At 31.1% G+C, this 12,362-nt stretch overlaps 1 protein-coding gene and 1 long non-coding RNA gene across 3 annotated transcripts; both read right to left on the reverse strand.

Annotated features, from left to right (window-relative positions):
- Window positions 1-537: 537 nt before the first annotated feature.
- On the reverse strand, window positions 538-3,050 carry LOC138341682 (uncharacterized). Its single transcript, XR_011214478.1, has 2 exons — window positions 2,402-3,050; window positions 538-825 (listed from the first exon to the last, which is right to left on the reverse strand). It is a non-coding gene; the product is annotated as an uncharacterized lncRNA (long non-coding RNA).
- Window positions 3,051-7,267: 4,217 nt separating this feature from the next.
- Window positions 7,268-8,915, reverse strand: LOC101254143 (protein COFACTOR ASSEMBLY OF COMPLEX C SUBUNIT B CCB3, chloroplastic). Of its 2 annotated transcripts, XM_004231477.5 has the most exons (3): window positions 8,778-8,915; window positions 8,669-8,703; window positions 7,268-7,952 (listed from the first exon to the last, which is right to left on the reverse strand). In XM_004231477.5, exons 1-3 carry the CDS (start codon window positions 8,818-8,820, stop codon window positions 7,479-7,481), a joined length of 552 nt encoding a protein of 183 aa, XP_004231525.1. In that variant the 5' UTR covers window positions 8,821-8,915; the 3' UTR covers window positions 7,268-7,478. The 2 variants fall into 2 exon arrangements, with proteins under 2 accessions (XP_004231525.1, XP_010315589.1); XM_010317287.4 differs by lacking the exon at window positions 8,669-8,703 and having other exon boundaries at window positions 8,778-8,908.
- Window positions 8,916-12,362: the final 3,447 nt, after the last annotated feature.

Below are 12,362 nucleotides of genomic sequence, written 5' to 3' on the forward strand. Positions count from 1 at the left end.
AAAGGCATCAAATGATTTTATTTTATTATTATTATTATTTTAAGAAAATAACATATTGCATCATAAGTGCGGAAAACTTCAAGAGGACAAGTATGATTACTAATTAATAATATTAGCTAATTTAAAAGGGGCCAAAAATATGCACAACAAATTTTATTGGAGTTATTGATATGCTGAAAATTTACAAACCTATTGGCATGATCTCTAGGTGTTTAACATACTGAAATGACAAAGTAAAGAAACAAATCAATTGTGAACATGCTAAAATTAGTTAAACATAATTTTCAAATGATTTAATAATAAACACATTTAAATAATACCTATAGGCATGATTACTAACTCCAAATGACATATGAATGCAATAAATTCTATAGACATGATTTATTGAATGAGTAACTAAAATGCACACAGATTATTTACTTAAGATTTTAGTGAGTTTAACACGCCAAATTGGATAAAATTAACTTCAAACATAAATTGGTCAAAATTAGCTAAATGATTGAGCGAATATGATTTGCTTTATTTTTTTTTACTTCATTTGGTTAGATCTAAATTTATTTTATCACATAAACATTTATCACCCAAATTATGCATTTAAGCATACTTTTAAACACAAAACAAGTTTGCAAATAAAAATGATTAACACATAATTCCCCTTCCTAGGCGATCCCCCAAACTGCTTCATATATAAGAGTTGCTTTAGAGATATACATATATTGTAATAAAAATAACAAATGAAAATATACACAAATTTAAAATAAACAAAGCTTTGTCCGAAAAGTTTTCTAGGCCACTCTTCATCATCTTAAACTTTAAGTCCAAAACCTGCTAGAATAAATGAGGTAACACGTATACAATGGAAGAATGATTGTAATGTAAAATATTCATAGTAACAATTTTTTCGTACATCATATGTAAACAACGCACATAAGAAATAAAAAGGACAAAACATAGGCATAGACATATCAACACACATAGGGAAAAAGATAAGGAGTGCTTCCTTTTATTTCGAACACACAATAACAACAAATAAAAAAAATAGAAGGATGGCCAATACTAAAATGCTAATCAAAAATACTAACCGATTAAGTAGAAAATAGTAGCAACGAGAATAAGTTGATTCAAATCTTACTCGAACAAAAGCAAGGGCAAAGAGAACACTTGAAAGTTATCGGAGTCTTGTTTTGTTTGAAGAGAAGCAATAATATGAGTAGTAACAGAGTGAGAGCTATGTGTTAAGAGAGAGTGAATGAGTTGATGAGTGAACTTGTTATGAAAGATGAGTGTGTGTAAATGAATTGAGTATGAGGGAGTCCTATTTATATAGCAAAAGGAAAAAAAATAAGGCAAATAAATATTTTTTAGGAATCAAGTAAGTATACTATTTTCCTTATTCAAAAGGAGATTCAAATCGGCCAAAATGTAAAATATATCATTTCCAAATATTACAAGTAAGAGTAATTAGGAAGATCAATATTATTTGTCCTTAAATAAATAAGAGTTAAAATCAGATTATATTATTTATTTATTTTTTCTAAATATATGAAATACTAAATATGACAAGAAAACAATTAAAGTTTCAATTAACACTATTTTTCCTTAAATAAGAGCATGAAGTCAGGTTTATATAAGAATTAACAAATTTAAGCAAGTAAGAAATGAAAGTAGGAAGGGTAATATTTTCCTTAAATAATGAAGAACCAAATTAATATTTTTTTACTAAATATAAACAAATAAGCAATCAGTCCTATTTTTAAATAAGGTAAACAAATAAACTCAATAATACAACCAGGTAAAACAAGCATGAAAAGGATTATTTCCAACAATAAATTGATTTAGTTAAACCAATAGACGAGATTATTAAGGAAAGGGAGGAATTACATTTAGATTATAATTTGAAACAATCAAATAAATCACAAAATTGGTGCGAGATATCAATTCAAGTCCAACATCACAGTAATCTTGCCCAAATTTAATAACAAAAATCAATAAACATGTCAAAATCACCCAAAGTAGTAAAAAAAATAGAGGTTGATAGTCTTAATTCGTAAAAGCAAATTATCGATTATTCCCTGAATGAAGCTTCTATTATTGATCCAAATTAGTTCATATTATGCATGAACAGAAGTCATTCCAGAGCCTTCCAAGATTATATATCTAGATTTTCATTGAAATAACGAAGGGATAAACGTGCTGAAATTACTTCATAATTCAGAAGACATTGAAGAAAAATTCAAGATGTAAGTACATATATCTAAGCAAAACAAATACAAACACAAATCAATATAATAACTGTACGAAATAAAATGAAACCAATCCAATCATGCAAAGCTTGAATGCTCACGATAAATGAAATCAAGAACGAAGAGTTGGAATGATGTACGAATTAATTAGAACGTACTTGGACGGGTCTTAACCGATCCATACTTAGCGAACTTGAAGAGCCTTAAAAGTTGTTGTGGGAGTTCACTATTATTTTGTTGTTTCCGCTGTCGAAAAGCAAAGAGAGGAGGGAAATCACCTAGTTGTGCACCATCTTCGTGCAGCTGTTGGTCAGTTTCTCGCGTCTCTACTGCTTGTTGTTATAGGTGTCGGAGCTGCTGGTTACCTGCAGTTGCTGCTGGTTTGCTGCTGCCTGGAAGCTCACCTGAGCGCTGCCAGCAATGGAGAAAAGAAGGCGGGAAAGAAGGGAAGAGATAAGAGAAAGAAGAGGCGAGGAGAGACAGGAAGAGAGCGCCTCTCGCTGGTTGCTGCAGCTTCTTGCTGCTTTCTTTGGAAAAAGGAGAAGAGGAGAGCGAGGGGGTCGCGCTACCTCGCGCCGGTGGCTGCTGGCTGCGGGGTTCCTGCCGGTCAAGAAAATTAGAGAAAAGGGAGGGAGAAGAGAGGGGTGGATAGGAAGGCGAGAGGAGAGAGGCGCCGGGGCAGAGGAAAGTGACCGCCTCCGGCGGCCTTCGCCGGAAAAAATAGATGGAAGAGAGGGAGGGGCAGCTGCTGGAGATGGAGAAGGGAGAAGAAGAGAAAATTTTAGGTTTTGATTTTTTAGTGCATTGAAATCAAGAAGAAAATGGAATTTAATTACAACCGTTGATTTAATAAGAAATAAAGGGTTAGGATTTGATTTAGGATTTATTTATTTAAACGGACGAATGAGATTAAAAGATGACATTCAACAATCAGATTTGGTTGGATATGAAATGGCAAAAATTGCAATAAAATTTAGCTAGAATTGGAATAAAATAGGGATTATGATTGAAATAAAATCAAATTGAAGTGGCTAGAATTGAAAGAAATTGTAATAGAATAGGCTAGAATTTTAAATTTAAGAAAAGTGTAGGAATTACTATTTAATTAAAATACTATATGTATTAAAATATTTTTATATAACTGAAAATCATTTAGATTTTGAAACATTTGAAATTCATTAATAATTTTAAATATTTACGATAGTCTTATTAAGTAAACAATACTAGAATATATAATTTTTGAGAAAAATCGACTAAAACTTCAAAACTATAAGTAAATTTTAAAATACGTATTTAATCAAATATAATCATAAAAATGGTTAAAGGTCGATCAAAATTGGGTGTCAACAGCTGCACCTTGGCTGATTGAGAATGAAGAATGAATTGTCAGGCAACCAACGTTGACTTAGTAACCTATTTTGTCCGACCGACGAGAGATGTCAGTTGGATTAAGTCGCCTACATATCTCTGGTTATACGAGAATCAGGTCGTGTGTAATTCTAGATTAAAGAGCAAATGAAACTCTTAATAATTGAAAGAGCGCTAAGGTATTTGAAAGGCACGATATCGACTTGAATGGATAAGATTAGAGTAGCGAGAAAAGAGAGATTGAGAGGTTAGAAGAGCATGACAGAGAAGCAGGAAGAGCATGACAGAGTGATGTTATCAGCCTTTGAGCAAGGTTCGGATCAAAGAATTGATAAGATCTTTGCTGTGATAGGTGTTAGTATAATAATTGTAATCAAGGGGCAATCGATCATATCTTCAAATTCTAGATAAAATGTAAGCTTATAATAAATAAAGTATGAACAATAATGATAAAATATGAGTTCTAAATAAATGACAAGAGGTGATAAGAAGCGTATCTGTTTTGATACATAGTGCAGGCCTTGATAGTCTTTGGCTTAACTTCTTGAAGAATTGAAACTCATCTCGGAAGAATAACGTCAAACTCCAATAGATCTGATAGTATAGCGATATAATTATATAGACGAAAATGTTTGGTTGTAAGGTGGATGTATGTAAACATCCTGTTGTAAGGCAGAAGAGTCTAAATGTCATATTGTAAGGCAGACGAGCTTAAACATCATATTTTAAGGCGGAAAAGCCTAAACATCGTATTGTAAGGCAAATGACCCTAAATATCGTATTGTAAGGTAGACGAGCCTAACATCGTATTTTAAGGAAGAAGAGCCTAAATATCCTATTGTAAGGCGTAAGAGCCTAAATGTCGTATTGTAAGGCAGATGAGCCTAAATGTCGTATTGTAAGGCAGACGAGCCTAAATGTCATATTGTAAGGCAGACGAGCCTAAATATCGTATTGTAAGGCATAAGAGCCTAAATATCCTATTGTAAGGTGGAAGAGCCTAAACATCCTATTGTAAGGCGGAAGAACCTGAACATCCTATTGTAAGGCGGAAGAACCTGAATATCGTATTGTAAGGCAGACAAGCCTGAACATCATATTTTAAGGCAAAAAAGCTTAAACATCCTATTGTAAGACGAAAGAGACTAAATGTCGTATTATAATAAGGCGGGAGATCTTAAATATATATTCAGTCAGTCGTAGTAGAAAGTTGATAATAGCCTCTTCAAAAAATAATCTGAGGATAGTATGACTTACATAGTAGATCCTACATATGACAGTACACTCATATATAATTTATTCCTGCCTCCAGAGAAAAATCGTAAATTCAAATGGCGAGAGATGGTCATACCTTTGCTTGTTTTGTATTTAGAGTTGCATTTCGTTGTGGTAAAATTTTTGAGGATTTCTCAAAAATTTCTTCCCCACTTTAGAGTATAAGATATATACTCACTTTGTTAAATATCTCTATGAAAAATTTTGAGGTTTCCTCAAAAATTCTGCCCCAGTTTATTAGTGGGGAATTTTTTATCCTTTTTCACTCAAAGAAAAATTGTAAGTTCCAAAGAAAGTGATTGTCTTGTATTTGGACATTAAGACTCGACTTTGAATTCAAGTGTCAATTATGTTCATGGATTGTCAATTGTCTTGTTTTAGACATTTATGCACTGCTACATTCACTTTGGGGAATGGTCCTGCTTCAACGAGATATATTTCATGACTAATTTTATCAAAATCTCATTATTTCCCTTAGTCATCATTATATCATTAATATGGGTGCATTGAGACTCAAACCCAACATCTTATGCCATAAATCAATGAGAGACTTGAGCCCAACATCTTTCATCACAAAACATCAAGACTCCTGATATCTTACCCTCTTGGTGAGATCGGACGTAAATCCATCATCTTATTCTTTTGGTGAGATAAAACTTAAATTTATCGTCTTACCCACTTGATGTGATTGGACATAGATCCATTGTTTAACTGTTAATTGAAAAACATTCTAGAGTTCTTAATGATTATTTTTTTTCACTTTATAAGCTTTCATATTGATACCCTGAATCAATAAGCTTCTTGAAATTTAATGAGCAAATGAATTACATCACCAGCAAGTAACGGTAATAATAGTAAATGATTAACAAGCTAAAAAAACGATCCATACTACTTTACCTGTGTAAAGTTGACCATTTCAATTTTTTCCCATACATATATATTATCATATTTAATAAGCTACAAACCTCTTAAACAAAAATAATTATACTTGTAACATGAACTGGTTAATTTCGATTATGAGCAGGAGGAATTTTTTTTCTACTATAGTCATCTTAATTAACTAAGTAACATCTCCCAACAGATAAATGTGATACATACCTTCATTAACGTTGGCACCGTTAATCACACAAAGGGAACACTACGAGCTTAATTAAAAGATTAGAGACTCATGTTGATAACGTGTTATGAAATAATATAAATTATAATGAAGAATAAAGTAGGGAGAAGAGAAAAGATTTCTTATTCATCTTGAAGTATAATCACCATTCATTAATCTTTCACCAATCTTATTGACAATGAATTAAAAAACCTTTTATTTATAGGGAAAACCTTACTTGGTCTCAAGTAGGATTCCTAACCATGTCCTACAAGGACTCCACATAATTAGACATTCATTATAATACAAATTGTTTATAACAGTAAGAATAAATTCAATTAATTATTTGAATTATTTTCATAGTAGAAAGCCTCAGTAATTAATTTTGTGGTCCCTATAGTGCCCATATTTAACTAGAACTTGGAATCCTATTTCTATGGAAAAAGAAAGAATAAAATGGGTTTTTCTAGTCTTCAAGAAAAACTAGTTTTCTAGTCTTTTTTGGAATAGAAAGAAATCTTTATAAATAGGGATTCTCATAATTTAGAAAATAGATGAATTGTTTTCTATTCATGCTTGCCCACCCAAGTATTGAGAGAGTTCCAATGTGAACTTGGGATCACTGTAGAAGACCATAACTATTGTCTATCTTGTAGATTCACTTGAAGTTTGTCCAACTTGAATATTCGCTTGAACGTATTTGCTCACGCTACAAGAGTTATTTATCGAATTAAATTTGAGCAAGTTTATGTGTTCTAGCATGATTATGTGTTCTAACATAAACAATATTGCTTATCTATTATTCATGCAAATAGTAAAATCCTAATATGCTTTCACTGTTCATATATGTTTTCTAACATTAAATGCCCCCTTAAAATGTGATAACCAACCATCTGCCTTGTGGTGAGGCACACTTTACACGTGCATTTCACCAATTAAACTTTTGAAAAAAACTTTTTCTCCTTCTTCATCCTTTAAGAATTAAGGGAGAAAATTATTACACATATAAATATTTCAGGTGGGTGATAGAATTTTTGTAAAGTTAAAGTATAGTTGAAAATTTGAATATAGATTAGGGGGACTTTTGACCATTTCTTATATATGTATAAAAGGGATGGAGGAGGTTTCTCTCTTTTGCAACAATTGAAAACTTCTCCCTTCAAAACAGATTCTACCAAGACCTCACACTTTTCCATCCTCCATACCACAGATAACATATATATATAGAAGATAACTCACACTTTTCCACAGATATCATATTCACATTCACATACATAGAAGATAATTCACAGGGACAAGGGATCTTTTATTAAAATATGTTGTATGTGCTCAGGGAAATGTAAAAATTGTATGGATGAACCACAAGCTGCACAGACTCCAATTATACAAAATAGGGGTCCTAGTAGTTAATTTCATCTGGACAGATATTATGTGCAATTGAACAACTACAATACAAAAGGATTTCTTTCTCTAGGTGACAGAAAAATATGAAGGAGCTAAACCTGTTTTTGAGATAGGAGGACAAGAAGCCCTTGAGGGCCTAGTAAAATCTCATTAAGGAAACTAACTAATCCAAACCAAACGACAGGAGTCACGTCAACTCCAGCAAGCGGAGGAATCAATTTTCGTGTTGCGCCAAGAAAGGGCTCTGTGGGTGCATAAGCTATGACATATGGGAACTTGCCAACTGGAAGCTTAGGATACCAGGACATGACTATTCTCAAAATGAACAGAAAGGCAAATGCTGATAGGAATGGGCCAAGAAAGCTGATTGCCAGTTTTGCTGTGCCAGGGTCTAAATCTAACAGCACCAATCTTTGCTCCAGTGGTGAGGTATCTATTGCACCGTGTTTCAAGACATTAATAACTTCTTCTGAATTGAGAGGACCATTTGACTGAACGCCGTCCAGATAAGAACATGCTCTTAACCTTTGTAAATATCTTCTTCTCACGGGTATTAGGGAGTTTCCCTGTAAAGTTGATCAACTTATCAAATTACAGAAATAATATAATTGGCAATGTTTCGTATCACTATCTTTTCTTCTTATTCTATTGGAGAGCAATAGAAATTAAATGTGGTCGATCAAGTCTTGCCTCAGTTCCATGAATCGACTTGTAGAAATAATACTGTTTCATCATTCCATGAATCGACTTGGAACAAATTCAAGTAATAGAAACGAATTTCAGAACATTAAAATGAAAAATTACCTTGAGAAAGAAAGTTGAAGTAAGATATGACACTTATGATAATTCCATTTCAATGTGGAACAATAAAAGATGCAGAATTGCCCAAATGGATAGACAGTAAATTCAAGGTAGATATATGATAATTTCCCTGACTCTACTTGCAAACATATTGTCCCATCATTTGCGGAGCCAGAATATTTATAGAAGGGGTGTTAAAAAGTATTTGAATAAAGTTAAAAAGTGCTTATAAACACTTATTTCAAAGTCAAAATAATGAAAATTAGCCAAAAATCATAAGTTAAAAAATTCAAACTTAAAGTTAATATCCTAAAGCTTCAACTTGTATCAAGAATGTCAAATTTTGATCTATATAGAGAGAGCGTAATTATCGGACTGTCCAACATCAGTCGCTTACAGAGTCATGACTAATGGGTTTTGGATTGAACCGTTTTACCCTAATCTTTTCTGCTGAAATTATATATATACAGAGAGAACTTACATTGGTATGGGAGTGTAACAAAGCAGATGGGTATCCTAAATCAAAGATTCAAGAGTAAGTAGAAACCAAAAAACTCAACCAAAAAAAAATAAAAAAATAAAGAGATTACCATTCGATAGAGGTGGCCTGCAAATAAGGGAAGATATAGTCATTTCTCTCTCTCTCTCCTTCTGAGAAGCTCTTGAGGATATGAGAAAGATATTACACACTCAAATTTCTATATCCTCAACTTGGTCTGGTCCCTACCCTTTTCAAATCTTCCACTTTTTTATTTGATTTTTAATATTCTCGATTCCATTTTCTTTTTAATTTGTTTGAAAATGGATGACCTCATTCCTTTTCTGACAACACTTTATTTTTAAATTTTCATGTGATATGTTTAAGATTATAAAATTAAAAAACATTTTAGTATATTAGACATAACTTTAATTTTGAATCTCAAGATTAAAAAATGTTTTTTTCCTTAAACTCCATTTCAACTCAAACTAGGTTATTCTCTTTAAACAAATGGAATAGTTCAAAAGGATTTTTTTTTTGTTTAAAAATCAAAACTTACCTAAAATAAGGTGTACTTACATTGAGAAGAAATATTTTGAATGTTTTTTTGAACCAGTAAAATCTTAAAATTTCTTTTATAGCAACTAGTAAAACCTTATTTAAATTCTGCTCCCAAAAATGTAAAATTTTGAAATTTATTTTGAAATAGTAAAAATATGACATCTATTTATGAAATAGTAAAACTTCAAATTTACTCTAAAGAAGTAAAATTTCTACATTATTAATGAAATAATATTCTTATATTTGAGCAAAATAATAAATTATGATGAACGTTTAATATCAAGCATTTTTGAATGATCAAGTTTAATTCCAAAAGAGAAAAAAAATACCATAATTTACCTCCTTAAGAATTAAAATAATTAAAGATATATATGTTATTTTAATGTATGAAAGTCACTGCAACGCGTACAAGTATAACATCTAAGACAACTTTATTAGGTATCATTCTAAGGCCAAAAGAATCATATTTGTAAAATGCTTTCTACTTTAAAGTTTAACCATATTTTCATTTTTTAAAATTAATTTATTGTGTAAATAGGGTTCACATTGATATATTCTGATTAGTTATTTTTTTCAATGAAAATAACAAAAATCACATTTTTCTTTGAAGGATGTAATAATAGTATGATTTCGCGTTGATACAAAATATTCAGTTGTTAATAATAATTTAGGTCTCATTTGTTTTCATTAAGATTAAGAATCTTCAATCTGAATAAAAATATTTGAGTATTTTGATCTGAATACACATTTGAATATTAAGATGTGATCTCTAAATCTGAACACTCAATAATAATGTTGTTTTTTTTCAATATTTGAATGTGCAAGTGAATTAATAGAATATTATAAAAAAATCATTTCAATAAAATATATCACTTTTAATAAAAAAAAATTAAATTTTCTAATAATCATAATTTGGGTACTTTTTTTTAATTCAAAAACCTTGATAAACAACAATACACTAAAAACTTTATTGCAACCGTTCTTGACACACGTCAATACAAGAATATTATTAATATAAAAAAATACTTGAAAGAATTTATGAAAACGTACCAGTTCAAGAGGGAAAAATGGTGTTTGATTGAGAAAAGAGATAAAAAAAGTTTTTAGTTATGAGATAGTAAGGCAAAACCAAAGCAGAGAAGAAATGATTTATTATTTAATAGCTTATCAAATGAGTCTGAATTTGTTAAGAGTCTCCTACAGATTTGATCCATTCAGACCTCTTCAGACCCATTAAAAGTGTTTTTAAAAAATATTAAACAAACGAACTTAATGGGCCGAATCTGAATGATTCACATTCAGACTTAAAACCAAACGTACTTAATGGGTTGAATCTGAATGATTAAGATTCAGGCCTCTACTAAGTGCAAACAAATGAGGTCTTATTGTGTGAAGTTTAGAACTCAATATAACTTATTTATTTTATAATACCAGTATCTTCTATGCAATATATGATAGTATACAACAAATAATTAAAGGCTACAAAAAAAGCTAATTACTTTACGTATATTTACAAAGATCATGACACTAGTATTGTCTAAACAATATTGACTATGGAGGATAATTTGAAAGCTCTCAGAGAGGTTACATTCTCGAAGAGGTTAATTATACATTATCTAATTTATTTATTGGAAGTTGAAATTTTTTAAGGGTATTTTTTATTAATAAATATTTACGGGTGATCATAAAAAAAGAAGAAGATAAATTGATCGGTTACACTTTTTTACAATTTATTTTCTATAAATTTATTTTTAGGACTATCGAAAGTTATAAACACTATGTGATTGGTTGCACATTTTTTTTCCGAACAAGTGAAAAGTAACAAAATACACCTAAGACTGAGTGTCACAAATACAAAATCATCCAAGATCGAGTACATTTGTTTCAAAAGCTACAATATTGTCTAAAATGGTAAATGACAGGTAATTGAGAAAGTCAGACATCACTCTGAAAACCTAGTAGCTCATCAAGACTTTCGGAAGGCACAACCTCGGGCAAAGAATTAATTGGGACGATAGCACTAGATTCTACATCAAACTGTGAGAAGTATAGTATGAGCATGAGAACACATATACTTATTAGGCATCATAGACCAACCAAGCAAGAGTAAGACAATTATCTCATAATAAGCACAAAATATACATATCTTAGCTAAAACTTATTCCTCAAATCTACTATCTCATGAACAACGGGGAGAAGATAGCTAACCAGAATCACCTGATGAAAAAATACAATACCATCAATTAAGATAATAAGATAAGATAAAGTGCAAGATAATTCAATATGATGATATTCAATGCAATAGCCATATGATTTTACCGATAAACACCCATCACCCGCTCCATCAATTTCTTGCGGGGAACTGAAACTTGTAGGAGCTGATTCGCAAGATTCATATACTCGCAAAGAAATATTGTTCAAATTTCTGAGGAATCTTTTTCTTGTCCTCACATCAAAAGTGTCTCAGTCATAGGCACATGAGGTTCCTTTCTCTTGGTCATCCTCCCATTCCCTTCTCTCCATTCTGTTTCGCCTCTCGCCTCCTCTTCTAATCTCGTTAGCCGTCTCTCTTCTCTTTTTCAATCTTACTCACCAAATTTAGAAATATATATGTATATCATTTAGATATATATGGTTATCTCTGGTATACATATACAATTGGTGGAACTCATAAACAGTTCCTAAACTTGTTAGGTTTTTTTCCTCAGGCATATTCCTATTAAATCTTTGAACCATCCATAATTTGTTCCTTTTAAATATTGTTGGCTGATGTGGCACAAAATGTGATATCATGTCACTTGAGCGCGTGAAGATGTTTTGAAGGTGCTGATGTAAATCCATGAACCACCACCAACGATCTTCTTCCCCTTGTAACCGTAATTTATCCTTTTTTCTTTATTTCTCCTATTTTTTTTCTCTTCATCATTAAGTTGGAGCTACTCATCAGAATATATCTCTTCTTCATTGATTTTTTTCTTAATTATCAAGTTCCAATGTCTTAGTTATCTTGTTCAACGATTTCTTCTTCTTCAACAATAAAAATGATATAGAAATTAGGAATGAACTTACTCACTAGATTAAAATCCAAAATCGTGATTGAACTTTAAAATTATCTTCAATCTTTGATGATACTAGG

The sequence above is a fragment of the Solanum lycopersicum genome, chromosome 2, assembly GCF_036512215.1.
Source record: "Solanum lycopersicum chromosome 2, SLM_r2.1".
Lineage (NCBI taxonomy): Eukaryota > Viridiplantae > Streptophyta > Magnoliopsida > Solanales > Solanaceae > Solanum > Solanum lycopersicum.

Coding starts and splice junctions, on each gene's coding strand:
- LOC101254143 (XM_004231477.5), bottom strand. CDS start 8,820: ATGACTATATCTTCCCTTATTTGCAGGCCACCTCTATCGAATG. Junction 8,704..8,777: donor CAGGCCACCTCTATCGAATG/GTAATCTCTTTA, acceptor TCTTTGATTTAG/GATACCCATCTGCTTTGTTA. Junction 7,953..8,668: donor TGTTACACTCCCATACCAAT/GTAAGTTCTCTC, acceptor TCAACTTTACAG/GGAAACTCCCTAATACCCGT.